The 27,919-nt window shown below is 38.3% G+C and overlaps 1 protein-coding gene and 1 pseudogene across 1 annotated transcript in view; one reads left to right on the top strand and one right to left on the bottom strand.

Annotated features, from left to right (window-relative positions):
• The first annotated feature begins 2,129 nt into the window (after window positions 1-2,129).
• The window catches only part of LOC123457241 (centromere-associated protein E-like), a 64,670-nt gene continuing 38,880 nt past the window's right edge, over window positions 2,130-27,919 (top strand). Inside the window, 18 exon segments of the mRNA XM_045141210.1 lie at window positions 2,130-2,191; window positions 3,300-3,388; window positions 3,924-4,013; window positions 4,148-4,266; window positions 5,137-5,256; window positions 6,034-6,115; window positions 6,243-6,310; window positions 6,390-6,455; window positions 9,226-9,277; window positions 12,505-12,592; window positions 13,051-13,180; window positions 14,489-14,608; window positions 18,737-18,895; window positions 21,774-21,921; window positions 22,901-22,989; window positions 24,142-24,309; window positions 26,299-26,373; window positions 26,585-26,704. Coding sequence (XP_044997145.1) covers window positions 2,130-2,191; window positions 3,300-3,388; window positions 3,924-4,013; window positions 4,148-4,266; window positions 5,137-5,256; window positions 6,034-6,115; window positions 6,243-6,310; window positions 6,390-6,455; window positions 9,226-9,277; window positions 12,505-12,592; window positions 13,051-13,180; window positions 14,489-14,608; window positions 18,737-18,895; window positions 21,774-21,921; window positions 22,901-22,989; window positions 24,142-24,309; window positions 26,299-26,373; window positions 26,585-26,704 — 1,845 coding nt within the window.
• On the bottom strand, window positions 16,720-17,134 carry LOC123457239 (annotated as a pseudogene).

Here is a 27,919-nt window from a genome sequence, read left to right as displayed (position 1 = left end):
AGGAGATGGGACAAAGGAACCCTTCACCTGGGAGGAGGACACAGGGACTGCATTGGTCATCATCAGTGAACACCAGTGACTGCTTTTGGGAAACTTAACGAAATGTTGCACTGGCTGGACTTAAGGCCATGCTTGGGTTAGGGTTTTTTTTTTTTTTTTTTTTTTTTTTTAAAAGAAAACTTTTCAAGGCAATTATGTCCTGAGGTTCTGATCAAACAGTTTCACTGTCTTGTGCTGTCTAGCATTAATGTTGCCAGTTAGCTCCCCTGACGCTCCTTTTCCTTTTTAAAAAATTTTATGGTTTTAATTTGAGAATTCCCTCTGTCCAGTTTAAAGTGAGAGACTTCTATTCAATTTTCAATTCCTCTACACTTGCCAGGCTGACAAGTGCACTTCACAGAGTAATAACTGAGTAAATTGATTTCCTAACCATCCCAGTATATGTGACTTGATGGTCAAAACAGCAGTTTTAATTATTTAATAATAAAAGTACTTGATAATTGTTGTAGAAAATGTTGGCGTATAGTGATCAAGTCCACTGTACAAGTACAAAGCCAAGTTCTGGAAATGCAGAATGGTAGTTTATATTTTATTAATTCTTTTTGTATCACTGTTTTCCACTCTTTCTGTGGACAAATAACAGCTGCTTTACCAAGATGTTTTCTCATCCATTTTGATTGCCCCATGCCCTCCCACTCAAAAAAGCTGCACCACAGGGTGAGCCCACCCACCAGAATGTTGGTGGTGATGGGTGAAGGCTTTAGGTTCCTCTTTTATGGAATGTTACTTCCTGCACCAGTGGGCATTTGTGGCATGGGCCAGTAGTGATAAGAGTAGGGAAAGCTGTCAGAAACTGTTTTTAAAGGTGCAGACCTCCTAGGATTTCTTGAATCAAAATGACTCTTAATTGATTTCAAAATTGGTTTTGTATTTAAGATCAAAATTAGGAGACAAAACAGAAGCACTTGTTCAGATCCATTTGTGTGCTTGACAGAAGAGCATCAGGTCTGGGCTCTGCAGCACAGCACTCCATACGGGGGATGCAATGTGCTTAAGTAAATTTAAAATAAAGTTTTACGTGTGTTAAAAAAATGCTTTATTGGCCTGGAGGGATGGCTTAGTGGTTAAGGTTAAGGCTAAGGCCTGCAAAGCCAAAAGGACCCAGGTTCAATTCCCCAGGACCCACATAAGCCATATGCCCAAAGTGGCGCATGTGTCTGGAGTTTGTTTGTGATGGCTGGAGGCCCCTGTGCGCTCATTGTCTCTCTGTCTATCTGCTCTTTCCCTCTCTCAAATAAATAATTAAATAAAATTTTAAACGTTTTATTTATTTATTTATTTTCAAGCAGAAAGAGAGAGTGTGACACAAAGAGAAAGAGTGGGGGGGAGCACGTGTGCCAGGGCCTCCACCCTTTGCAAATGAACGTCAGATGTATGTGCCACTGTGCATCTGGCTTTACGTGGGTACTGGGAAATTAAACCTTGGTCGTTAGGCTTTGTAGGCAAGCAATTTAGCCACTAAGTCACCTCTCTATACCTAGTCATAATTCTTTTTATGTTTATTTATTTATTTGAGGGAGAGAGAGAGAGAGAGAGAGAGGGAGAGAATGGTCGCCCACTACAAACGAACTCCAGATGCATGCCACCTTGTGCATCTAGCTTACATGGGTCCTGGGGAATGGAGCCCTGAACCCAGGATCCTTAGGCTAAAAGGACAAGTACTTAACTGCTAAGCCATCTCTCCAACCCATAATTTTTAAAAAATATTTTTAATTTATTTATTTGATAGAGAAAGAGGCTAAAAGACAGAGAGAGAGAGGGAGGGAGGGAGAGAGAATGAGAATGAGAATAGGCATGCCAGGGCCTTTAAATGTTGCAAACAAACTCCAGACACATGCGCCACCTTGTTCATCTGGCTTACGTGGGTCCTGGGGATCGGACCTGGGTCCTTTGGCTTTGCAGTCTAGTGCCTTGAGCACTACGCCGTGTCTCAAGCCCCCTCCGCAGCCGTGACGTCACAATGCCACTGCTGAACCAGAGTGTCGTTAGGTAAATTTTAAACTTCACTCGGTCGGCGAAGGCAGCTACGGATTTCCTTTTCCTTGTTCACTGGGTCTCGGCCAGGCCGGATGGCGGAGGAGGTGGCCGTGGCCGTGGCCGTGTGCGTGCGGGTGAGGCCCGTCTGTAACAGGTAGGGGCGCCGGGCCTGGCCGCGGGTCCGTGCTGGGCTGGCGGTTGTCAGCACCTCCCCGCTCCGGTTCTGGTTGGCGGGGTGGGCGCTGCACACAGCGCCTTCCCTGTCTGTGGACCTGTGGACGGGAACAGAAAGGAAGCCAGCTGCGTCCCTCAGGTTTGAAAAGCCAGAAGAATGTGTTGAGTTTAATAAGCTCACAATAAGTTGGGGGAAAAGGTGTCTACATAAGGCAAACATGGTGACTGGCAGGATGGTTGGAGAAGTCAGTCATTAGACCTATGGAGAGATGACAGTTTGGGAGGGGCAGAATGGGTGTCAGGAAAATCCTGACATTTTATGAATGGAAGAATAGGTTAGTTGGTTAGTTAATGGAAAGGGAGACCCTAATCAGATTGATTGGTCAATGTGATACTTGGCATGTTTGTATGAATTTAGGAGAAAGTGACATTGAAGAGAGAAGGGAGGTGATTCAAGTGTCTTGTGGCATATCAGGTATTTCAGAAATTTTAAGAAGGTTTTTGTGTTTGTTTCTTGGTGTTTCGAGGTAGGTCTCGCTCCAGCCCAGGCTGACCCAGAATTTACTATGTAGTCTCAGGGTGGTCTTGAACTCATGGAAATCTTCCTACTTCTGCCTTGTGACTGCTGGGATTAAAGGCTTACGCCCCTACACCCAGCTCCAGAAGGCTTTTAAGGGTTTAAAGCAAGAAGAACATAATCAGCATTGCATTTTGTATCTGTTACTTACAATTTGTCTTGGAGTGAAGCACTTCATTCAGAAACTCCATTGAGAAAGAGGTCACTAAATCTCACTTTAGCAGTGAAGCCTCCTGAAGGACATAATCAGAGTTTCAGTCTGTATCTGTTCCTTCCAGTGCAGGTACTTGGATGGGAGTGAAGCACTTCATCTAGATGAAAATAGTCACTAAACCCTACTTCAGCACTCAAGCCTTCCAAAGCAGACTTTACATCATTCTCTCTAGTATTTTCCCATCTGTTCAGTTGTCCTTCACCACATGAAATATTTTCACTTAGCTTTACTGTCACGTGATTTCTGTGATCAATTATATTGTCCTAAAGTACAAGGTTTTTTATTTTTATATTTTAGGGAAGGACTGGAAGAAGCTACTCGTGTTTATTGGAAAACTGACAATAATGCTATTTATCAGATTGATGGGAGTAAATCCTTCAGTTTTGGTAAGGTCACAACAGCATCAAAATTAGCTTTTAAAAGTCCTAGTAGCCTCTAATCCCTGTAGTGAAGCAGGAACATCAAGAGTTCAAGGTCAACCTGGGCTACAAAAAGCAGGATTGGTACCCAGACAGCCCTGAACCCCATATACAATCACTGCACTCTACTGCTTGTTGAAAATGATAGAGTTGTCAGGCATGGTGGCTCTCGCCTTTAATCCCAGCACTTGGGAGGCAGAGGTAGGAGGATTACCGAGAGTTCGAGGCTACCCTCAGATTACATAGTTAATTCCAGGTCTGCCTGGACCAGAATGAGATCCTACCTCGTAAAACAAAACAAACAAACAGAGTTGACTAGTTTTTGTTTATGAGAACCAACACATTTAACCTTTGAGAAGGATATTTTCAGAAAAGAAAAAACTTGATAAAAATACTGTCTTAAATATGGCACCATTTAAGATCCTGACAATGTTTTATCTTTGGGAAATTACTCATTCAGTGAAAACACAGTTGATTTGTTTAACTTGTATCTTCTTTTTAGATCGTGTCTTTCATAGTAATGAAACGACTAAAAATGTATATGACGAAATCACAGTACCGATCATCGATTCTGCCATACAGGGCTACAATGGTTTGTATTCACCTTGTGCTGCAGAAGCATTTTAAGTCTTTGGGTCCATCCGCAGCATTGTTAGTCTTACTCACTACAGGATTATTTCAAACATTTGTTTGTATGCTTTGAGCTCATTTGTTTGTTTGTTACAGGTACTGTATTTGCCTATGGGCAGACTGCATCAGGAAAAACACATACCATGATGGGTTCAGAAAATTGTTTAGGAATCATCCCGAGAGCTATACACGACATTTTTCAAAAAATTAGGAAGGTAATAATTTCACTGACTTCTTACAAAGATAGGTAAACTAATAATAACTGGATAGAAATTAGTGTCTTCCTCTTGTAATTATGATTAAAACAGGCTTGAAACTTCCTCTTGATTTCTGTGCGAAAAGAAGAAAGGGATTGCACTGATTCACTTTTATTACACATACTTTATAAAGCTTAAACTTGTTTCATTCTTCCCATGGAGTCATGCAACAGGAATATGCTCAACAAAAAAGTCAACTCATTTAACTGCTAAAGAATTCTTGACCAAATGGTTAGTTCAGCATTACCACCAGTGATGACTAAGGAACAGTAACAGTGTAGGTAAAAATAGAAAGAAGTCAGAAGGCCAGACTCCCCAAGCTCATTAGTTAAGGCCTAGTTTTAAATGAGCATTTTATTTAAGGTAAAGTATTAGAATTTTATTTTGAGCCTACTCAGTTGGATTGAGTTCTCTGTTCTTAATGATAGCATACTTTTATTATTTCTGCAATAGCCCTTTTGTATTTTGAGTGTTGTTATTAACATATAACCATGGGTTTTGCTTGTTTTATAAAAATAACTTCTTTTCCTCTTTAATATTAGAAAACAGGGCTTGGAGGGCTAGCTTAGTGGTTAAGGCATTTGCCTGCAAAGTCAAAGGACTCATGTTCGATTCCCCAGGACCCATGTAAGCCAGATGCACAAGGGGGCCCATGCATCTGGAGTTCGTTTGCAGTGGTTGGAGGCCCTGGCACGCCCATTCTTTCTCTCTCTTTCTCCGTCAAATAACTAAAAATAAAAAAATTAAAAACTATTAGAAAACAGACATCAAGATTATGTTGTATAATTGGGTGCTCTCTAATGTGTTAAAACTATTTTTTTGTCTTAGCTTCCTGAGAGAGAGTTTCTCTTACGGGTATCTTACATGGAAATATATAATGAAACCATTACAGATTTACTTTGTAACACTCAGAAAGTGAAACCACTGATAATTCGGGAAGACATCAATGTGAGTAATAGAATTAAGGTGACTCCAACACATGTGATTATCCACGTTGTTTGGAATGATTTAAAATTTTTCCAATTTCTGTTTTTTTTCTTTCTTTTTCATATTCTAAGTCTTTGTGGAGATCCATCTTTGATTCAGTGTGTGTAGTTTCAATGTATTAGCAGCTGGAATATTTTGGTTTACGTGCTGACAATAGAAAAATTGAATCAGGGCTGGAGGGATGGCTTAGCAGTTGAGGCGTCTGCCTGCAAAGCTGAAGGACCCTGGTTTGATTGCCCAGGTCCTATGTAAGCTAGATGCACATGGTGGCACATGCATCTGGAGTTTGTTTGCAGTGGCTGGAGGGCCTGGCACACCCATTCCCTGTCTGTCTGTCTCAAATAAATAAATGAAATATATTTTTAAAAAAGAAAACTTGAATCAGGATAGAATCTGGTGTACTGTAACATATGCAGTTTTGTGAATTTTATGGATACATTACTATTTTCTACAAAATAATGCTTCCTTTTTATTTATTTGAAGGAGAAAGAGAATCGGCATGCCAGGTTCTCTAGCCATTGTAAATGAACTCCAGATGCATGAGCACCTTGTGCATCTGGTTTTATGTAGGTAATGGGCAATCAAACTCCTTAGGCTTTGCAGAACCACTGAGATATCTCTCTAGCCCCTGCTTCCATTTTTTAACACTCACAGATGAATTCTACAATAAGTTGCAACTTCTTTTTGAAAAGCAAACTGACTGTTTCTCTCATCTTTCCATGATTAAACCATTTTTAGAGGAATGTATATGTTGCTGATCTCACAGAGGAAGTGGTTTATACATCAGAAATGGCTCTGCAATGGCTCTCCAAGGGAGAAAGTAAGACCATTAAGCTAAAATACAATACAATTTGACTACACTTTATATCAATAGACTGGGAAAAAGAGTGATGGGGTTTTTTTTGAGTTCAATATATATGCAGCAGAAATATAATTCATTTTTACAGAAAACAGACATTGTGGAATAGCCAAAATGAATCAAAGAAACAGTCATTCACATGCCATTTTCAGAATGGTAGGTAATTCCTCCTTCTATATCTGATCTTTCTAAATAAGAATTAACTCATTTTTGACAAGTTCCCTTTTCTGTTTAGATTTTAGAAAGTAGAGAAAAAGGTGAATCTTCAAATTGTGATGGCTCTGTTAAAGTGTCACATTTGGTGAGTATTAATATACCATAATAAATTTCATACAGGCTGAAAGAAGATAGTTCAGTTGCTGGATGTTTGCTTTAATAAGAATTGTTAGCTAAATAAATGGGGGGAAAAGACTAGTAAGTTGGCAGCTTAAATGGCCTTATCAATAGCCTCAAATTACTAGCCAAAATGTTTCAGTGAGAATTTAGGAGCCTGGGGAAATGGCTCTTGATAAAGTGCTTCCCATACAGGGTGAGGACCAGAGTTCAGGTGCTCAGCACCCATTTATATTATACCAGATGGGATGGTGGCTGAGTTGTAATCCCAGCATGCAGGAGGCAGAGATAAAGAAGTCTCTGGGGCAAGTTGGCTACACTAGGCAGCTTTGGGTTCAAGTAGGAGGCTGTACCTCAGTAAATAAAGTGGAGAAGAATTGAGGAAAATAACCAATATCAACCTATGGCCCCCTGTGTATATGCATCCACACACACAATTTAATTTCAGTAGAAAATGCTTTGGTATGTCAGACTTCTGTCTCCTAATTTACCTGTGAAGGTTACAGGTGTTGAGTTTCTTTTTTTATTCCCATCTACTAATGTGATTATGTAATCTTAAAAAAAATCTTTAAAAATATTTATGAGGCGGGGGGAGAGGGAGGAAGGGGGGGGAGGAGAATGGGTGAATACCACTGAATACAAACTCCAGGTACACACATCATTTTGTGCATTTAGTTGGCTTTGCATGGATACTGGGGGTGGGGCTGCACCCCAAGCTGTCAAGCTTTGCTAGTAAACATCTTCAACTACTGAGCCGTCTCTCCAGCCCTGTAATGTTCTTTTCTATACATATCTGATAGTTTTAATAATCTTAGAATTGGGAGTTTTTGTTTGTTTTACTTCAGCTAATAATAATTTAGATTTGTGCAATCAAGAAAAAAACTAGATAGAATGCTTAAGACACATTCTTTAAGGTTTTTCTTGGAAACAGTGAGAAAGTTTGTATTATAAATGGTGAGAATTTGGGGGGGGGTTGTTGTTTTGCTCTCTAGGGATCAACTTTAGAGCCTTGGGCATGCTAGGCAAGTGCTCTAACCCTCAGCTACACACATACACACGCATAATTATGATTAGCATTATACACTATAAATCCTTTCAACTGAAGAGTAGCAGTATCCCATTCATGTTTATTAATACCAAAAAAATGGATAAAACCTTTCCTGCTTTATTTCTAACTCTGACTTGTAGTAGTTTACTGTAATTTTGACATTTCTCTTAATTTAGTTTTAATATTCTTAACATATTTGGTTCTCTCCCTTATTCCTCTGACATATCATCTGTGCTTCTTAGATTCTGTCTGGGCCAAACCGGAAGTAAAAGTCTTCTGGGGACGAAGTCTTCCCCACAGAGTGAGCTTTAGCTCTCGGGGGTGGTCTTATTTCTAATTGTGTCCTAGCCCCAGGAAGATGGCAAGATCCAGGCTCTCTTAGCTCTGCTCATTCTCCCTGCCTATCTTTTCTCCTACTCTCTTATCAAAGTCTTTGGCCTTTCTTGCTCTCATGATTCTGTCAACATTTCTGTGTCATTGACTGCCCAATCCTTATTTGGTCTAATATGTCTGACTTCTAATTCATATCATCAGAAAGACTACTACAATTTGGTATCCATTATCTGAAACTTAAGGGTATCTAGAACTAAATGAATTTCTTCCCACCCTAGTCACTGTTCTTATTTCCCATTAAAAGCAACATTCTGGCCAAGTGTGGCGGCGCACCTCTTTAATCCCAGCACTCAGGAGGCTGAGAGGTAGGAGGATCACTGTGAGTTCAAGGCCACCCTGAGACTACATAGTGAATTCCAGGTCAGCGTAACCTAAAGTGAGACCCTACCTCGAAAAATCAAAAAAGAAAAACAAAACCAAAGAAACATTCTGCACATAAGCAGGAAACCTTTAGTCAAGTTTAACTCATCTTTTTCTGCCTTTCCTTTTGTCTGTGGGTCACATGTCTCAATTATTTCATCTTGGTACATTCCTGTGGGTGCTACACTATTTAAGTGATCATGTCTCTTGAATCTGACCTTCGTGATTCAGTTTTCCTTACTTCAGTCCATCAGGCAGACTTCTGAGGCAACTAAATACTGCTTTGTTAGGTTCCAAATCTTAGGAAAGATTTGGCCACTTTTAATCACTCTCAGTTTACTTCCTTCCATTACTTTCTCTCTCAAAGCATCTCTGCTTATGACTTCTTGCTCCCTCTGTAATAGCTTCTTTCACTCATGATGCCTTCGTTGCTGCTTTTCTTGTGTTTGCATATCTGAATTGTCTATGGTGGATACTTTGTAAGATAGATAGTTTAGAGGAGGGAGTATATAATTACTCACAAGTTCCTTGAGAATCTCCACAGAGAAATAAAGCTCTAACTCATGTAAGGCATTCAGAATATATATTGAGTCTTTCTCACATCAAGAGTAGAGGGCTAGGCTTTGAGATGAAAAGAAAGGCAAGAGCCCTCTCTTAAGAGAGGTGGGTTCCGCCGCTGCCGGCCTAGGCCGTGCTGCCTCCAGCTGCCTGTGTCCTCTGCTGTGTGCTTCTACTGGCTTTCCTGCTGCCACTCTCGCTCCTCCATTAAGGGCCACAACTGATCCTTGAGAAAGCTGAATAACACTGTGGTATTCTCAGGCATAAATCTTTCATTGTCTTGGTGTCCTAAGCTATGTTTTTTAAGTGTTCCTTCAGTATTTTGTATTTTAGGACTTCAATTTCCCTGCCTAAAAATTCATTGTCATCTGTGTTACAGAATTTGGTGGATCTTGCAGGCAGTGAAAGAGCTACTCAAACAGGAGGCAAAGGTAAAAAGAACTACTAGGGGTCTTCCTATTCTTTTATGAGTTCAAAGTGCTGCTTGACACATTTAGAAGCTGATAAAAGTAACAACAATTTGTATGTTAAGTCCTCAAATAAGGTGGCACACACCTTTAATCCCAGCACTCGGGAGGTGGGGGGGGTGTAGGAGGATGGCCATGAGTTTGAGGCCACCCTAAGACTACATAGTGAGTTCCAGGTCAGGTTTGCATTACTGGTAGAAATCACCTGACCAAAAGCAGGTTGTGGGAAAAAGATTTGTTGTGGTTTACATGCTGTAGGGGAAGCTCTATGATGGCAGGGGGAATAACGGCATGAGCAGAGGGTGGATATCACCCCCTGGCCAACATAAGGTGGACAACAGCAATAGGAGAGTGTGCCAAATGCTGGCCAGGGGAAACTGTCTGTAACACCCATAAGCCTACCACCAACAATACACTTCCTCCAGGAAGCATTAATTCCCAAATCTCCATCGGCTGGTAATGTAGCATTCAGAACACCTAAGTTTATGGGGGACACCTGAATCAAACCACCACACTTAGTGTTTAAGGCATTTTCCTGCAAAGCAAAAGGACCTAGGTTCGATTATCCAGGACCCATGTAAGCAGATGCACAAGGGGATGCGTCCGTCTGGAGTTTGTTTGCAATGGCTAGAGGCCCTGGCACAACCATTCTCTGTCTCTGTCTCTCAAATAAATAAGTAAAAATAAATTTAAAAAAAAGAATCTTAAAGTCCTTCAAATTTGTGATAGTTATTTGAAAGAAATTAGATTACATCATCGTCACATACCAAGGAATACATTTTGAACAGCTTGAAGAATTTGTCTTACAAAGAGCCATGAAAATTATTAGAAGTCAGTTTGCATACCTACTACACTAAGTGCAGAAACTGAAAAGAAAGACTAATAGCTGTAAAACCCAAAGGAAGGTTTAGAACGGTTCAGGATGTGCAATGCTTGCATTCACGCTAAGCACTAAGGAAAGCTTCTGCCTCCAGGAAGATGTGATGCAGAAGTTCCTCTGCTGCCTCCCCAGAGCCACTGGTCATGCACCAAACCAGTCTATCAGGCATCTGAACATGAAATAATAAGGTTTTAAAAAATATTTCTTTATTTGCAAACAGAGAGATAGAATGTGAGGGCTTGCTAGGGCTTTCTGCCACTGCAAACAAACTCCAGATACATGTGCCACTTTGCGTATCTACCTTACATGGATACTGGGGAATCAAACACAGACTGCAAGCTTTAAAAGCAAGTGCCTTTAACCACTGAGCCATCTCAGGCCACCAAGAAACATTTCTAGTTAAGTAGAAACTCATCATTAACTGGTGTAACTGAAACATATTTGTTCAAAATGTTTGGCATAGTATTTTTTTATAGGATAAGTAGGTTGGAAAACTACATGTCTTTCTTTGCAGCCTTAGGTAATTCTGGTAAATCCATATGGTAGTGCTCTGTGATAACAAAATAAATAAAAATCCTTACTGATGTGGAAATTTTTCTGAGATATATTGTCCAGGGAAAAAGCAAAGTACAAAATAAAGTATGCAGTCTATATGAAAAAAAGAAAGGAAAAATGAATATGTATGGATTTGCATTTAAAAAAAAAATCTCTGGGGCTGGAGAGATGGCTTCGTAGTTAAGCACTTGCCTGTGAAGCCTCAGGAACTGGGTTCGAGGCTCAATTACCCAGAACCCATGTAAGCCAGATGCACAAGGGGGCACATGCATCTGGAGTTCATTTGCAAGTGGCTGGAGGCCCTGGTGTGCCTATTCATTCATATTCTCTCCCTCCCTCCCTCCCTTCCCCCCCTCTCTCTATCTCTCTCTCTTGCTCTGAAATAAATACATAAATGAAAATAAACAAACTTTTTAAAAACATCTCTGGAAGAGTGAGAAAAGAAATGATAGTGGTTTGTTTGTGGAGAACAAAAGCTGTTTAAATGGGAGATGAAGTAGGAGGGAGCTTTCTCACAGGGTACATGTTTTCTTTCTTTAACTTCTTGAGTCATGTAAGCATATTAAGTGAAAAAATTAAAAATTTGTGCTTGCAGTTAAGGCACTGGCATCCCCGTAGAAAGTGATGAAGATAGCAGTGAAATGACAATGACTTAGAGAATGAAAACTGTATGCACACTAATTAATGGAAGTCCTAGGAGCCATAAGAGAGACTTTCCTGCTGGTGGTACCCATGGAAATGAAGTCACCCACCACATTAAAATAAAAGTCTGAGATGGGGAGTTTCAGATAATCAAATGTAAATCCTTTATCAGATTTTAACTTGTGTAGTACTTGAAGTGAAACACAATGAAAACTTTAACAGAAATTGTCTCTTAATGCATTTACAAGCTAAACATATAGGAAATCACAAATAAATCCCTTTTAAGTTTAAAAAAAATTAAAAATTCATGCTTGCAGTTAAGGCAGTTGCCTTTAAAGCCGAAGGACCCAGGTTCGATTCCCCAGAACCCACATAAGCCAGATGCACATGGTGGTGTATGTGTCTGGAGTTCCTTTGCAGTGGCTAGAGACCCTGGCGTGCCCATTCTCTCTCTGTGCCCCACCCCAATGAATAAGTCAATAAAAATAAATTAAAAATTGAGCTGAGGATATGGCTCAAGGATCCACATAAAACTGGAAACAGTGGCATGCATCTGTAGTCCCAGTACTCCTTACCCCAACATTGGGAGGTAGAGACAGATGAATCCCTGGACTCTCATGGGCTAGCTGGCCAGGTGTACACTGAGCAAACAATGCCTCAAACAAGGTAGAAGGTAAGGATGGACGCCAGAAGCTGGCCTCTGACCTCCACACTCATAACGCGGCATGCGTGCATCCACACACACATAGGCACATCATACACATACACTAAAACAAATAACTAAAATAAAATTGACTAATTTTGTTGGGAGTCCATGATTGTGTTTATTTAAGATTTATTTAAAAATCAGATTTGAACTGAGGTTATAGATGAGCTCTTTTAGGACATGGTTTTTTCTCCTCTTTGTCACAGGTGATGATGTTTCTGATTGATATAGTAGGTGGGCAGAATACCAAAAGAACGCTTCTCAGTTTTACTAATTGTGGACTTCTGTCCAACTCAGAGCATAAACTAGCATCTGACCTTTCATGTCTGATTTCTCCCATAACTTCCCTATAAGTCAGTTCATCATTTAGTACAGGGGTTAATTTTTATATTTGTGTAATAAATTCAGGTGTGCGACTCAAGGAAGGCTGCAATATAAATCGAAGTTTATTTATTTTGGGACAAGTGATCAAGAAACTTAGTGATGGGCAAATTGGGTAAGTTTGTCCCATTGTGCACTTATTGCTTGTGTTTTATACTCAATAGAAAAATGCAGAGCCAGGTGTGGTGACACACACCTTTAATCCCAGCACTAGGGAGGCTGAACTAGGAGGATCTGTGAATTCATTGTCAGCCTGGGGCTACCTAGTGAGCTCCAACCTGGGCTAGAATTAGAACCTACCTCAAAAAAAAGCAATACTTAAGTAATAATCACATATATTGATTTCATCTACATATTCAAAAGCTTTGGGGCTTCTGTCAGAATAGGTTCTTATTCGTATGACTGTAACCTATTGAGTTGACCTGCTACTTTAAGTAGTTTTGATTAGTATTTTGATCTGTCTTATATAACCTGTAAAAGCATTTTTAATGATTACTAATTTAAGTGTTTTAAAAAAATCTTACTATATGCATTTTATCAATCTTTTTCTTCCCAAACTTGTTTCTGGTGAAGTGGTTTCATAAATTATCGAGATAGCAAATTAACACGAATTCTTCAGAATTCCTTGGGAGGAAATGCAAAAACACGTATTATTTGCACAATTACTCCAATTTCTTTCGATGAAACCCTTTCTACTCTCCAGGTGAGCTTGATTTTTATCTAACCTTAATATAAGAAAAGCAGTCAGATTAGGTACTGTTTTCTTTCTGGACATAATTCCTGTTGTAATAATCTCTTAAATAACATCTTCCTGGGCTTTACTAATTTGTATCCCTTCTCCATGATTTTTTGATCGATCCAACGTAAATCACTTGGTATTTTGTTTAAATAATTCATTTTTTGTACTTAAAATAGGAGCATAGGAAATGTTATAGGACTAATATAGTTCCATAAATAAAAACTAACTTATGTATATATGTAGATATTACTGTTGAATTTCTGCTATCTAACTATTGCCTGCCTTGATCTGAGCTTCAAACTTACACATTTTTTTTGAAAAGAGGTAAAGCGGGGCATGGTGGTGCATACGTTTAATTCCAGCGCTTGGGAGGCAGAGGTAGGAGGATCAGCATGAGTTTTAAAACTTTAAAAAATAAAACAGAGGAAATAAAGGGGAAGAAATGAAAAGATTAACAGAATTGTTTTCTCAATGATAGATTCAGTGGTCGTCTTATCTACCCACTTAAGGTTACTTCGAGGATTCATACTCAAGAACCATGGTATTAAGTAGCTGCCAAAGGGGCTGGGGCCATACCTCAATGGTAGAGTGCTTGCATAACATGCACAGGCACTTGGTTTGATCCCCTCCCCAGGCAAAAAGAAAAAGAATGCTTTAAAGCTGGGCATGGTGGCACATGCCATTAATCCCAGCATTTGGGAGGGTGAATCCCTTGAGATCAGCCTGTCATTCTGGTCTTGGAAGGCAGAGGCAGGAAAACTGCCGAGTTCTAGTCCAGCCTGGTCTACATAGGAAATTTCAGTCCAGTCTAGGCTACAAATAAAAAAAAAGAAGGAGGGATAAAACATTATTTAGCAATGAGTCATACTACTGCCAAAATTCATAAAATAGATAAAAGATTTGTCTTCCACCATTTTTGCCATGAATTGCTAGTTAAGTAGCCAGTAAGTAGAATGGAGTCCAAAGCAAGGGCAGAAACTATGGGGCAGAAGTGGAGCTTCAGAATAGAGGAAGCATGCTGCAGGTTGAGTGGGATTCCAAGAAACCAGTGCCTGGAGGTTCTAATGGCATCTGTCTTCAAGGTATACTTTCACCTCTCCTTGACTTGACCTAGTTACAAAACATTAAAAGGCCATGGAATGCTTCCTGTAGTCAGAAGTGTTAAGCCAACTGAGAAGAGTTTGTTTATTCAAATAAAGTTGATTTAAGAAAATAAGATATTCTATCAACTGTTAGAATTGATATTGAACATTTTATACTACTTTGTTGCAGTTTGCCAGCATTGCTAAATATATGAAGAACACTCCTTTTGTGAATGAGGTATCAAGTGATGAAGCACTCCTAAAAAGATATAATAAAGAAATAGTGGATCTGAAAAAACAATTCGAAGAAGTATGTATGAATCATTTGCTTTAGTAAATACAGGCCTATTAGAATAATGGAGATCTGCCCAGAAGACTAAAACTCTAAAGTTTAAAACAAAGCAGTTTTTTTATAATAATAATTCAGACTTTATTGCTTATTAGTTACATCATTCCATACAACTTTAATTAAACAGACTTTGAGAAAATATATTGGGAGTGTTCATCAGATGATGGCAATATTGATGAAAGGGTTCAAGTGTTTTACATATGGTAACAAGAGGCACTACTGCCACCATCACCCCCAGAAATTTATACATTTCATATAAAAGAGTAAAAATAGTTCATTGGTATTTAACTAGCATTTTTTCTTTGTAATTGAAGAACCATAAGCTTGACCAGTTTCATAATCTTCAGAGTAGAACAAACACATATTTTTCATTACAAGATGTTTCTTTAAAAAAAAAATCAAATCAGTATGACAATAAGACTCCACATAACTTGAAAACAAAAGATGTCATCATCTAATGCTCCTCTATTTTAATATTAACCCAAGAAGGAAAATTTGACTCAGCTTCTCACAAGGAGAGTAAACTTTTCACTGTTACTATTCTCACTTTACAGCTCACACAATTTAACTGAAGCTAAGACTAACTTTGTATAAATCTATGGATATATCACAAATTGCTCTTATGCTAAGATAAAGTCCTTAATAAAAGTTAATTATTCTTTAAAACCTCAGACATAAACTACTCAAGTATAATGTGACACATTAACAATCCCCCTTTCTGTATTTATTAATCCCCCCTTCTGGATATAATGGAGTTCTAAGTGTTCTTCAAGCTGGGGAACACACATACAGTCACTGTAAATCACATAAATATCAGTAACTTTCCTAGTAAACTGTAGCAATGGTTTCTCTACTAGTGATTTTTTTTTTAACAAGCATGTGTAAGAGTTCAGCATTTGAAAGACTTCTATATATAATGTTGAAAAGATACACAGGGCAAAAAATACATTTGCACATTTGAAGAGACACTACAAAACCCTCACAACTTGAAATGTGGTTTTGTCACATGCCAACTTCAAGACCTCAGTCAGCCAATAATTAAAAACACCACAATAGCAGATAAACAGAAATTTATTAAAATCACTTATCTCCAACAATACAAAATTAAATATTAAGGCATCTTTTACTTCCATCCTGGTATATGCAGCAAAGAGAAGTGTTTTATTTTTTTTTAATTTTTTTGGTTTATTTTATTTATTTATTTGAGAGCAACAGACAGAGAGAAAGGCAGAGAGAGAGAGAATGGGCGCGCCAGGGCTTCCAGCCACTGCAAACGAACTCCAGGCGCGTGCGCCCCCTTGTGCATCTGGCTAACGTGGGTCCTGGGGAATTGAGCCTTGAACCAGGGTCCTTAGGCTTCACAGGCAAGTGCTTAACTGCTAAGCCATCTCTCCAGCCCAAGAAGTGTTTTAAATAAGAGCTAGCACTTATTCAAATGTTTCCTAAAGTATTTGGCAAATTTGTTTTCAAGTTCTCTTATTACACATGTCACTGAAAGCTCTCCTGATCAAAGACTTTGACTCAAATCAAGAAAAAAGTATAAATACATCAATTTGTTAAAGGGAAGCAGCTCACTGTTGAAAAATTAAGATTAATTACAAAGAGAATCAGGTAAATCAGTATTAAAGTTTTCCAAAGCAAGTTATGCCTTAGTCGTTAAGCAGAAAAGAGATGGAGACTTCCAGATTAGAAGCCTGTGGATATAGGCTCTTGCCTTGGAACAACTGTAGACTAAGCATTTGGCTCTCTCTACTGGGATGGCAGTATGAAAAGGACTTGGACTCCTTTAGCATATACCACATCCACTAAATAAGATCATATACATTAACACTGATTAATGTTCTACTCCATCATCTATTTAACAAAGCTCAACAGGCTTTATAAAGAATTCTAAAGTTACACTTTCACCTTTTATTAAGGCAAGTTTGTGAAAAACAATTTTAATACAACCAGATTTCTTCATGATCGTTCCACTTAACATTTTTAAGAAACCTACAAAAGAACTGTGTCTAATAAAAAGCCACTTTTATATTCCCCCAAATAATGAAGGATGTTGAACCCAATGTACTTTGTAAAGGGTGCTCTTGCTTTTTCTCGGTTTCTAAGTACTATTCTTCTTCTTTAGAGCCAGTTTTGCTTAAATGCTTTATGGCATCAACCCAGTTCCAGCCTTGAGGAAATTCTCCTTTATGATCTGTTTTATCTGCCAGCTTATGTTTCTGTGCTTTAGAAAGATGTTCTTTTTTGTCTTTTTTTCTTACTTGATGGGGCTATATTAGGAGTGGCAACTGAGATGATGTTGCTTATGGATGTTGTGGAGTTAATGGGATGGTGATTCTCCATGAACTGCTCCTTATTGTCCTTGGCGTATTCAAACAATGTATAGGTCATAGCGGTTCCAAGATTAACTTCCACTGCTTCCTGTAAGTTGGCTAATATACTCTGCTTTATAGCTGAGGAAATGGTGTTGTTAAAAAAAGCATTCATAGGGTTGGAGAGATGGCTTAGCAGTTAAGCGCTTGCCTGTGAAGCCTAAGGACCCCGGTTCGAGGCTCGGTTCCCCAGGTCCCACGTTAGCCAGATGCACAAGGGGGCGCACGCATCTGGAGTTCGTTTGCAGAGGCTGGAAGCCCTGGCGCGCCCATTCTCTCTCTCTCCCTCTATCTGTCTTTCTCTCTGTGTCTGTCGCTTTCAAATAAATAAATAAATAAAAATTAAAAAAAAAGCATTCATAGATATAATTGGAGGCGTTTGGGGATATGTTTCTGTCCAGGAAACCTCTATTAAGAAGGCTTTGGGATCACCATTTTCACCCTGTATTGAAATGAAACTGGACTTAATTCCCGGAAGCTTTCATCACCTTCATAAATAGAACGTAAAGCTTCTAGTTCCATTCAGTTAAATCTCTGTGAGACAACATTTTAAAATCTGAAGACCGTCAGTACACAAGCAGTCATCCACAGCTGTATTTAAGGACAGGCAAGCGCACCTGGGTCGTGTACCAAGGACACATCTTGTTAGTAAGGAGCCTCCTGGTCCTTGTCGGCCCCCATCGCGCCTGCGCCTGACAGCATTGGCTACAAAGAAGAGCGAGAGGGGCCGCTGCAGCTGCTAGTTCACACGTTTGTGCCCCCACCTTAGGCAGCACCAGCCAAAACAGTTTTTAACTGAAATCAACTTATAAAAATTTAACTTCAGGAATAAGGTTGAAGCTCATGGTAAACTGCTTCCCTAGCACAGACAAGGTACTGAGTTGTATCCCTGGGGCCACTACAAAATGGAAAGAAAAAAAATTAATTTACTATAAAACTGAAGGAAAAATTAATATACTATAAATTGAAAGATAACTGTTCTTGAATTTCTCTTCCTTCTTGAGTATAAGTAGTCCTCTAATAATATAGCACAGTCAACCTGTCATTCTAATTGTTTGAGTCATCATGGTCTCATAGTTCATAAAACTCATTTTAGTGATCTTTTAAGGAATGAGTTGAACTAAAGTAGGCTTATAACACACCCACCAAGAGTCAGGAAACATTGAAGAGGGGCTGGAAAGATTGTAAGAGCCACCCACCCCATACACACTGAGTGACTGCTGCACCCTTAACACATACCCCATGAATACCAGTAATCCCACGGAGGAGGGCCCTTACTGGGGAGGAGGGATATAAAAGAATAAGATGAGAGGAATGGGACCAACACATATTTTGCCCAGATAACAAAGTTCCTAATTAATAAAAATTTTAAATAAATGAGATGAAATATGACTGTTGGTGTTTAAATATCAGCTGTTACGATATTTAATATATGTTACTCATATATTCACAGGCAAATAATAGAATTGTTTTAACAACATATTTTACATTATATACATAGTATGATAAGTTAATATGTTCTATTTAAGTTTGAGAAGTTATTAGTTATGGTAACTGCCTATTGAATTTCTACATGTATGAAATGCCTTATTTCAAAAATTTTAAATGCTCACAGAAATTTGATACATTAAGTACAAATTAATATTGTTGAAACACTGTTTGAGGATTTAAAATTTTGCTACATTTATGGTTTACATGACCTAATATCACATTTTAGGTAAGCATAAAGACTCAGGTACAAGAAATGGAAAAAGACCAATTGGCCCAACTTTTAGATGAAAAAGACTTGCTTCAAAAAGTACAGGACGAGAAAATTCAGAACTTAAAGCGGATGCTGGTCACCTCGTCTTCTATTGCCTTGCAACAGGAGCTAAAGGTACACTGAAAGATGGCCAGTGATCATGTCAGTAAAAAAGAGAATACACATTTCTGTGTGTTTACTATAAGGTTGTGTGCTAATTATTCATTACTACAATATACTTAAGAAACCTAAAATAGGGCCAGGCGTGATGGTGCACACCTTTAATCCCAGCACATGGGAAGCAGAGGTAGGTGGATCACTGTGAAAGACTACATAGTTAATTCCAGGTCAGCCTGAGATAGAGTGAGACCCTACCTTACAAAACCAAATTAATGTGTTTGTCTGTATATCTACTTTACAGGTATTTCATTAAGAGTTCCTCTCCCCTAGGCTGGAGATATGCCTGAGTGCTTAAGGTACTTGCCTGCAAAGCCTGAGGACCCAGGTCCTACATAAGCCAGATTCACAAGGTGGCACATTCATGTGGAGTTCAGTTTGCAGTGGCTAGAGGCCCTGGCATGCCCATTACCCCTCCTTCTCTCTGTCTCTAATAAATAATTAAAAAAAAAAAAACTTTTTAAAAAAGTACCTCTCCCCAATTCTCCCTCATAGAAAGCCTAATTCAAGAACTCTAGAATATTGTCAAAATAATCTATGTGAATGATTCTTAATAAATTCGAATGAAATTTATTGCATGATTGGGAACTGTAGGACAGTAGGGTAATGCTGTGTTCAAAATTCTACTTTCTAGTTCATGTCCTTTTTGTTTTTACTGGAGTAGGACTTTGTTCATCCACTAGATACTTTGAGGGACAGAAAGATGGACTCTAGAGCTATACCAATTTGATCTTAATTCACTTACCTTGATGACTGATTCTTGCCCTTATTGTTAAGGTAAATTGATATCCCACCTTATGAGACTGAAATAATACACAGAACATGCTTAACATAATACTTCAGCACAGCAAATCTTCTGTAAGTTTAAGTTATAAATATGATTGTTGTTATTATTAGACATACTGTATCAGTCAGCATACTCAGTGTTTATAAGGTAGAAGTATTGGGTGATAAGTAGGAAATAGCCTAGTGGAAGGTACGGGAAGAGTGTTTCAGGAAAACCTACATAAACAAAAGCCTGGATTTTTGAACATGCATGACACATTCTTTGGACTTAAAAAATGTTCTGGTGACCAAGGCATATCCAGTCACATTGAGGAATTTGAATGTGATGTGCTAAAGACAAGAAAGAGCTTTATATCAGAATTGCTGTTTAGAAAGATGTGGCTACTGGGTATATCAGATTAGTTGAGCCTATGTAAAAATGGTCATTCTGGGAGAAGAGAGTTAGATTCAGCAGCATTTTGTGAATGTTTAGAGATAGAGACACCCAAAAAGACCTGCAATCATTGCTTTGCTTGCTGGGGGCCCAGAATTCATTAATGCAATGAGAAACTGAAGAGGTACTGGGATATCTACATTAAAAAAAGAACGCAGGGCTAGAGAGGTGGCTCGGTGGTTAAAGGAACTTGCTTGTAAAGCCTGGAAGCCTGGGTTTTGTTCCCCAGCACCCATGTAAAGCCAGATGCACAAAGTGGCCCATACCTCTGGAGTTTGCAGTAGCCCTCGGCCCTATTGTGCCTACACTTTCCCTGCTCTCCTCTCTCTCCTCTCTGTACTTACAAATACATAAATGAAATTTTTAAAAGAGGAAAAGAAGAGCACAGAGCAGAAACATGCGACCCAGCACAAACCTTAATGGCAGAGACAAGAAGGGAAGAAACTAGGAAGGAGTCTAAATTCTGCTCTAGTGTTAACAAAGAAGTAAGGTGACTGTCACAGCTGAGAAGAGATTTCAAGTAAGGAATGAACAGTAGTATCACATTCTGACAAGAAATTAAATGAAGATAAATAAAGTCCCTTTGCATTTAGGAAAAGGGAACTCATATCCAAAAGTAAGTTGACAGCTGTGAAGGTAAAACGCTGCCTTGCTGTGGGCTAGGATGAACTCTTGAATCTTAAAGAGAGAGCTGGTCCTAGGTGAAAGACAGAGACTGTCTTTTGGAAGGACTCGTGGAGGAAAACCATTGCTTTTCTAAATCCAGGCTACTTGTGTGCTGTGGTGGCAGGTAAAGGCAGAATCACAGGTTTCCCAGATAGTCCAAGAATTTGAATATTCTTGTTTTTGCTAGAAGCGGCAAAGAAATCTGACAAGCAAAAGAAGTCCTGCCAGGGAGCATTAAAGACTTTAAATGTTGGCACCTACTTGTCCAGCTATGTGACTCTGGCAGTGTGCAGGAAGCTGGTAGAAACTTAAAGGCAGTGTGATCTAGCTGCAAATGTGCTTCATGAGGTAGCTGAGGGACAGAGAAGGAGCCAAATTGTTTGAGGATACTAACCTGAAGTAACAAACATGGTGAAATTGATAATCTATGGAATCTGGAATGACTACTGAGAGCCAAGAGGAGTTAGCAGGAAGAACGTGCTGCAGCAAGGGGCAGACTGTGTTAAGGAAGTAGCCATCATGGGGTTAACAGAACAGATAAACTGAAAGGATAACAACTACATAAGATGAGTAAGTCTAGGTGTATAACTTTCCAATAACGGTTGTCATCTGGGAAACTAAAACAAAAGAAGTTTTTACCAAATGCATTATGTAATTACTGATTTGAAAATTTTGAGTATACCTAAGAATTCTATCAAATCAGTGGCTTTCTTTTTTTGGGGTGGGGGGTGCGATTATGTGCACATATCAGCAAAAGAAAGAAAGAACCTATCCCACAGCACACAGGTGGAGGTCAGAGGACAGCTTTCAGGTATTGATCCTCACTTTCCATTTCCTTCGCTTTGAACATGGTGCGACACTGCTGCTTTTACATCCAGGAATTAGTTCTTTTGTTTTACTAATGTCTGAGCCCTGATCTGTATGAAGTAATTTTGGTTTCTTTTTTTATAGGCCAAAAAGAAGCGAAGAGTTACTTGGTGCTTAGACAAAGTTAACAAAATGAGTGATTCAACTGATGTAAATGAAGTTGAAGTGCCAACAAATGTAACAACAAGAACACACAAATCTTCCATAACTGTATCAGGAGAAAGCGGTGAATGTGAGTGCCTTAAGTGGAACCGCATTGGATTACAAAAGCTTCTCCATAGAGATACACTAACTCAGTCAATATGTTAAAGATGGTTAAGTAAAATGCATGTATGGTAGATCTGATTACAAGAGTATGACAAAAATAATTTTAAGAAAGCAAACCGTTGTAAAATATTCTCTCCTTATTCCAGAACTCTTAATAATCTGGGTATGGTGGCTCAGGCCTATTATCCCAGCGCTTGGGAGGCTGAGGTAGGAGGATTACCATGAGTTCAAGGCCAGCATGAGCTATGTAGTTTCAAGCCAGTCAGCATTGCACTGTGAGACCCTGTGTCAAAAAGAAAGAAAAGACGGTAACAGAATGTGGAATCATGAGTCATATGTTTTCTTGATATTATGTTACTCATTTGGAATGGAACATCTGCCTTAAGCCTTTCCAGTTTTTAAAGAGTGGTATTTATATAGAAATTTGTTTCAGAATTATGTCTGCAGCAATATATTTGAGAGATGTTTAAAGATCTACTGATAATGATCAAATGTTAAATTCAAAAATCTACACTGTGTCAAGGAGATAAAACTATTTGTGTGGGGAGGGATGATTGAAGCAGGGTCTCATTCTAGCTCAGGGTGCCATCACTCTAGTCTCGGGCTGGCCTCCGACTCACAGCCATCTTTCTATCTTTGCCTCCTGAGTGCTGGGATTAAAGGCCTGCACCACCACACCCGGCTTTCCAGGATATATGTTATCACTGTACTGGTTCCATCCAGCTGTCTTAATTCACAGTGTTGTAGTTAAGCCCATCTTTTGTTAGTGTATGCTCAGTGTTTATGTTCAGAGTCCGTGAGTTTCTATGTCCTTACCTCTGCTCAAAATGGATTTCAGTAATCATGCATTTGAATTGGAGCAAAATTATTTATAAATATGTACATATCCAAATTATATATGTACATGTATAAATGCCTATAGACATGTCTTTTTCTAATTCTAGCTGTGTGTGTTGATACTGATACCTTTAGTAATACTCTCGAACCACTAACTGAGACAGAATGGAGCTCAGCAACAACACTACTAAGTCAGGTAACTTAAAATATCTTACAGAATAATTGTCTTTAAATTTGTTACCGGATTTTATTGTTGCAGCATGTTGTTAACCTTGACAATATCTTAGAAAATTTTCACTATAACGAAGATTTCTCTCATTTTATACCTCTGGTTAATAACTATGAGACATCTAGAGGTAGGCTAAACATTCCATGCTACAGGTGTGTGCTAAGAAGTTACAAATTCACCAGCAAATCTTAATATATGTGAAAGTTTTAAGTTTGATTTTGGAAATGCCACGAGGATATAAGGCTGATTTAAAAGTGACAAAATATTCAAACATATAGTATAGTTCTATAAATGTCAAAGAAATTTTTATTTTAATTTTGGAATATAATTTAAGTACTTTCTGCATTTATGATTACCATTACTGATGACTATAAGATATTAAAGGCAAAGTGTTTTTGTATCCCTAAGACATTAGAAATTAGAGTTTGTTCTTTAAAAACAATACAGCAAAGCCAGGTGTGGTGGTGCACACCTTTAATCCCAGTGCTTGGGAGGCAGAGGTAGGAGGATCAGTGTTAGAGGCCATCCTGAGACTACATAGTGAATTCCAGGTCAGCCTGAGCTAGAGTGAGACCCTACCTCAGAAAACCAAATAAATGAATAATTAATTAAAAAAATAAAAACAATACAGCATATTCTCAAATCCTCAGTTTAACCTTTTTTGCCTCATCATAGCTTTTCTCAAAATGACATAGAAACAGGCTTCTCTAAGGATCTATCATAAAATACAATAACCATTAGAGATTTAGAGGTCAACCTAATATCTCTGTTCTTCCTGAATTCAGAACCATCTGAGAAATGAGTCAGACAGATGAGCAGCTAAATAATCAGCTTAATTACTGAGTTTAACTTACGTGGGCTTATCAGTATTTTCTCTGCTTTTGCAATTGGGCTTTCCCTATCTAGCACAGACAGAGTTATGATTTATTTGTATGATTGTTAATTTATTATGCTCCTTCCAAAATAAGCTAGTCAGAGTTAGCAAATTTGCCCAAGTATTAGAAAGGTTGAAGAAGAGAATGCCCTAGGCCTTCAACTCATCTAAATATTATTTAAGGAAATAAAAAATTTGTGATTTGAAAATCTCTTGGAAATTTTTTTTTTGTTTGTTTATAATAGGAGAACTTAGAAGGCGAGCTGAATTCCCTTCATGCTAAATATGATAATTTGGTATTAGACAATGAACAGCTAAGAAGACAAAATGAATACCTGGAATTGAAATTAACAGAAAAAAATGGTATAGGTGAATTTGAGACTCTAAAAAGAGAAGGTAAAAGAGATCAAGAGGTAAGAGGAAGAGAAATGGGAAAGTTGAAGTAGAAACCACACTTAGCAGAAGTATCATTCTCTTAAAAGATTCAGAAGTAAGCAGATACACACAACTAGAGGATTTAAGAATGAATGTATTTACCTTGTTTTAACTTGGTTACACATATTTGTTTCCATCATGCTTACAGGAACATCTTGGGGAAGCGTGGGGCTGTGTCTCTTGGTTATTTGTGTTGTAGTTACTGAAGGCACGCTAGATGCTGCCCAGAGCACCTCATTTCCTGCTGAGACCAATAGGAATTTACTATGTGGGTAGCTGTCATTCATGTGGCTGCTTCGTATTAACAATTTTTCACTTTAAAAAGTATATTCATAAGCTGGGCATGATGGTGCATGCCTTTAATCCCAGCAGTTGGGGAGGCAGAGGTAGGAGGATTGCCATGAGTTCGAGGCCACCTGAGACTACATAGTGAATTTCAGGTCAGCCTGGGTTAGAGTGAGACCCTACCTTGAAAAACTAAAAAATAAAGTATGTTCATAAGTAGTTAAAATAGTCTTAAAATATATAGAAAGGCATGTAAAAGGAGTTCTTTAGAAATGAACCAGGTCACTTAAATTTTCTAGCTACTTAATATTATGTTGTAGGTTAACAGGAACTAATCGAGAAAATATTAGACTATAAGCACTCAGAAATAGTGCTAAGATGTTTTTCAGGGGTTCTTTCTTACATTTTTATTGGATAGGACTTAAATTGGAATGTCAATTATAGCTCTAGTCTGAAGTCTGAAACTCACCAGAACCTAGTTAGGCCTCCAAAAACTGTTCTAAACAAATACCATTTTATTAAATGCCTTACATTTCCTTAGAATATGCTTTTTCCATTGATAAATACTTTTCTGTTGAGAAGGTGGCTCAGTTGGTAAAGCACTTGCCTCATGAACATAAGGACCAAATGGTATGGCGATGCACACCTATGAATGTGCAAAAACAAGTGGACCCTCAGGGCAAACTGACTAGCTACAGTAACTAAATGGGTGTTCGCTGGATTCAGTCAGAGACCCTGTCTTAATAAATAGGTTGAGAACAGTTGAGAAAAAAACTTGACATTGAAATTTGACTTCCACAAGTTCACCACACACACATGCCAATATATGCACATGTACCCAGAAACTTTGCTCTTAGACTTTTAGGTGTTTGTCTGAATGTTATTAAATGGTTCTAAGGGAAAATTTATTTTTCTTTGATCACTTGTGGTTTACTAGTTTTGAGTACAAGACTTTCCAGTACTCAAAAATTAAGCTACAGATATTTTGGTGGAAACAAAACTAAAGTTAAATACTTTCATCTCTATACTCTTAAATAGATAAACAATATAAAGCAATAGCATCCCTTTCCCAATATTTCCTATATTACTCACAGAGTAATAATTAATAATCCCAAACTTGTGCAGCTTGGCTGAGTGATAATGATATCATAAAGTTCCTATATGAAATGACACTACTTCAAACATTGATTCCAGATCACACCTATGCAAAAGCATGTTAGTATAGAGCCAAGTAAATGGTTACTGGGAAGACCAAAAAAAAAAAAAAAAAAAACCATATAGAATAAACATACTCTAAACAAAGTCCAATAATGTATATTTTAAAAATTGTGATTACACTTTACTGTCTCCTCTGGTTGGTGATTACTAAGTTGCTACTAACATTATTGTAGCTTTATAGGATCATGGCCAAGGTCTTCTGTGTTTGTTTTTTGTTGTATTTCCTTATTTTGTAGGTTTTGTTTTGCTTAGGTGGTGTTTCTTAGGGTGTAAGTCACGAGGTGCTCTGTTGCAGTAGCTTTAGGAAGTGATCTCTCAGTCCCACCTGTGTGGGAGATTCTGAAGCTGGGAAAGAATGCCTTCTCTGGTTTTCTTCCCCATACCCTTTGTAAAAAATTGTTATTCGTTTATTTATTTTGCTTCACTATTCACTTGCTGTGTTTCCTGTTCACGTGCTCTTACAGGTGGAACTAATTCATGAAATTTCCAACTTAAAGGATTTAGTTAAGTATGCCAAAGCATATAATCAGGATCTGGAGGTAAACGCTAATGTTCTTTCTGTTGATAAGTAACTGCAGCTATAAAATGTGTACTATGTAATTACACAGGGTTATAGAAAATAAAGGGATTACATTGTAAATATTACCAACTGAGTTCTGACCAATTCAAAATATTATGTATGTGATTTTTAATCCTTTTAAATTCAAGTTATATACTAAATACTGTTTTATTTTTCTCTCATTCTTTTAGAATGAACTACGGTCAAAAGTTGAACTTCTTAAAGATAAAGAAGACCAGATTAAGAATTTACAGAAACACATAGACATACAAAACTCTGATACTATAAAAATGGACTTGTCATCTTCATTGGTAAAATTTGGCTTTTTTTTTTTATGTGATTGCTTTGGCATTTCTAATATGCCATCATAATCATGAGAGCAGATGCTTATATTGAACCAACTATATTCTGGGCCTCAATATGTTTAATCTGTCAATAACTCTTTCAAAAATATACTGTCAGTGTCATTACCACTTCATAGAATTTAGAAATAAATTTATGGACTGGGGAGATGGCTCAGGGGCTAAAAGTACTTATTTTTAAAGCCTGCTGGCCCAGGTTCAATTTTCCAGTACCCACGTAAAGCCAGATACATAGTCATGTGTCTGGAGAATTTTTTGTAGTGGCAAGAGGCCCTGATCCATCTGTGTTATCTGTATGTCTGTCTCTGTCTCCCCCTCCCTTCCTCTCAAATAAATAAGTTGAAGTTTTTTCATTTGATTAATAGAGATCAAAATATTATAATTCAAAATAACTGCTTCCATAGTTTATTAATTAAGTCATTTATTAAGCAGGACAGATGTCTTAAGTTATACTTGTAGTGTCAAGGAGATGGCTGAGCAATTAAAAGCACTTGTCACTTAAGCATTAGGACCAGAAACTAAACTTCACTCCACAGAGCCTACATAAAAAGCTGGGCATTTCTATGCACATGTATGAACCCTAGTCTGCAGGGGGCAGAAACTGGAGAATTCCTGGGGCTTACTGATGTACAGCATCTTGGGTTGAGGGAGAGACCATAACTCAAGAAGATACTCAGATGAGCGATAGAAAGGAACACCACATTGTCCTCTGTCTTCTGCATACACGAGGTGCACACATGTGCATGCCCTATACATCACACACATACTGTGAACACAAAAAAAAAATTATTCTACTTGCATATATTACTTCTTTTGATATGGAACAGTATGGCTAGAATCTCTTAAATGTTTTCATTGTGAAAAACATTGCTTTTTAAGCCAGGCGTGGTGGCGCATGCCTTTAATCCCAGCACTTGGGAGGCAGAGGTAGGAGGAATGCCATGAATTCAAGGCCACCCTGGGACTACAGAGTGAATTCCAGGTCAGCCTGCGCTAGAGTGAGACCCTACCTCAACCTCCCCCCCAAAAAAAAAATTCTTTTCATATTGAATAGCATATGTTTCACATTTTTATTTTATTTTTTTATTTTTGTTTTTTTTCGAGATAGGGTCTCACTGTAGTCCAAGTTGACCTGAAACACACTCTGTAATCTCAGGGTAGCCT

This window comes from Jaculus jaculus, unplaced genomic scaffold (genome assembly GCF_020740685.1).
Source record: "Jaculus jaculus isolate mJacJac1 unplaced genomic scaffold, mJacJac1.mat.Y.cur mat_scaffold_103_1_207660_arrow_ctg1, whole genome shotgun sequence".
Classification (NCBI taxonomy): Eukaryota; Metazoa; Chordata; class Mammalia; order Rodentia; family Dipodidae; genus Jaculus; species Jaculus jaculus.
Note: the sequence above shows the minus strand (reverse complement) of the source record. Positions and strands in the feature narration are given on the sequence as shown.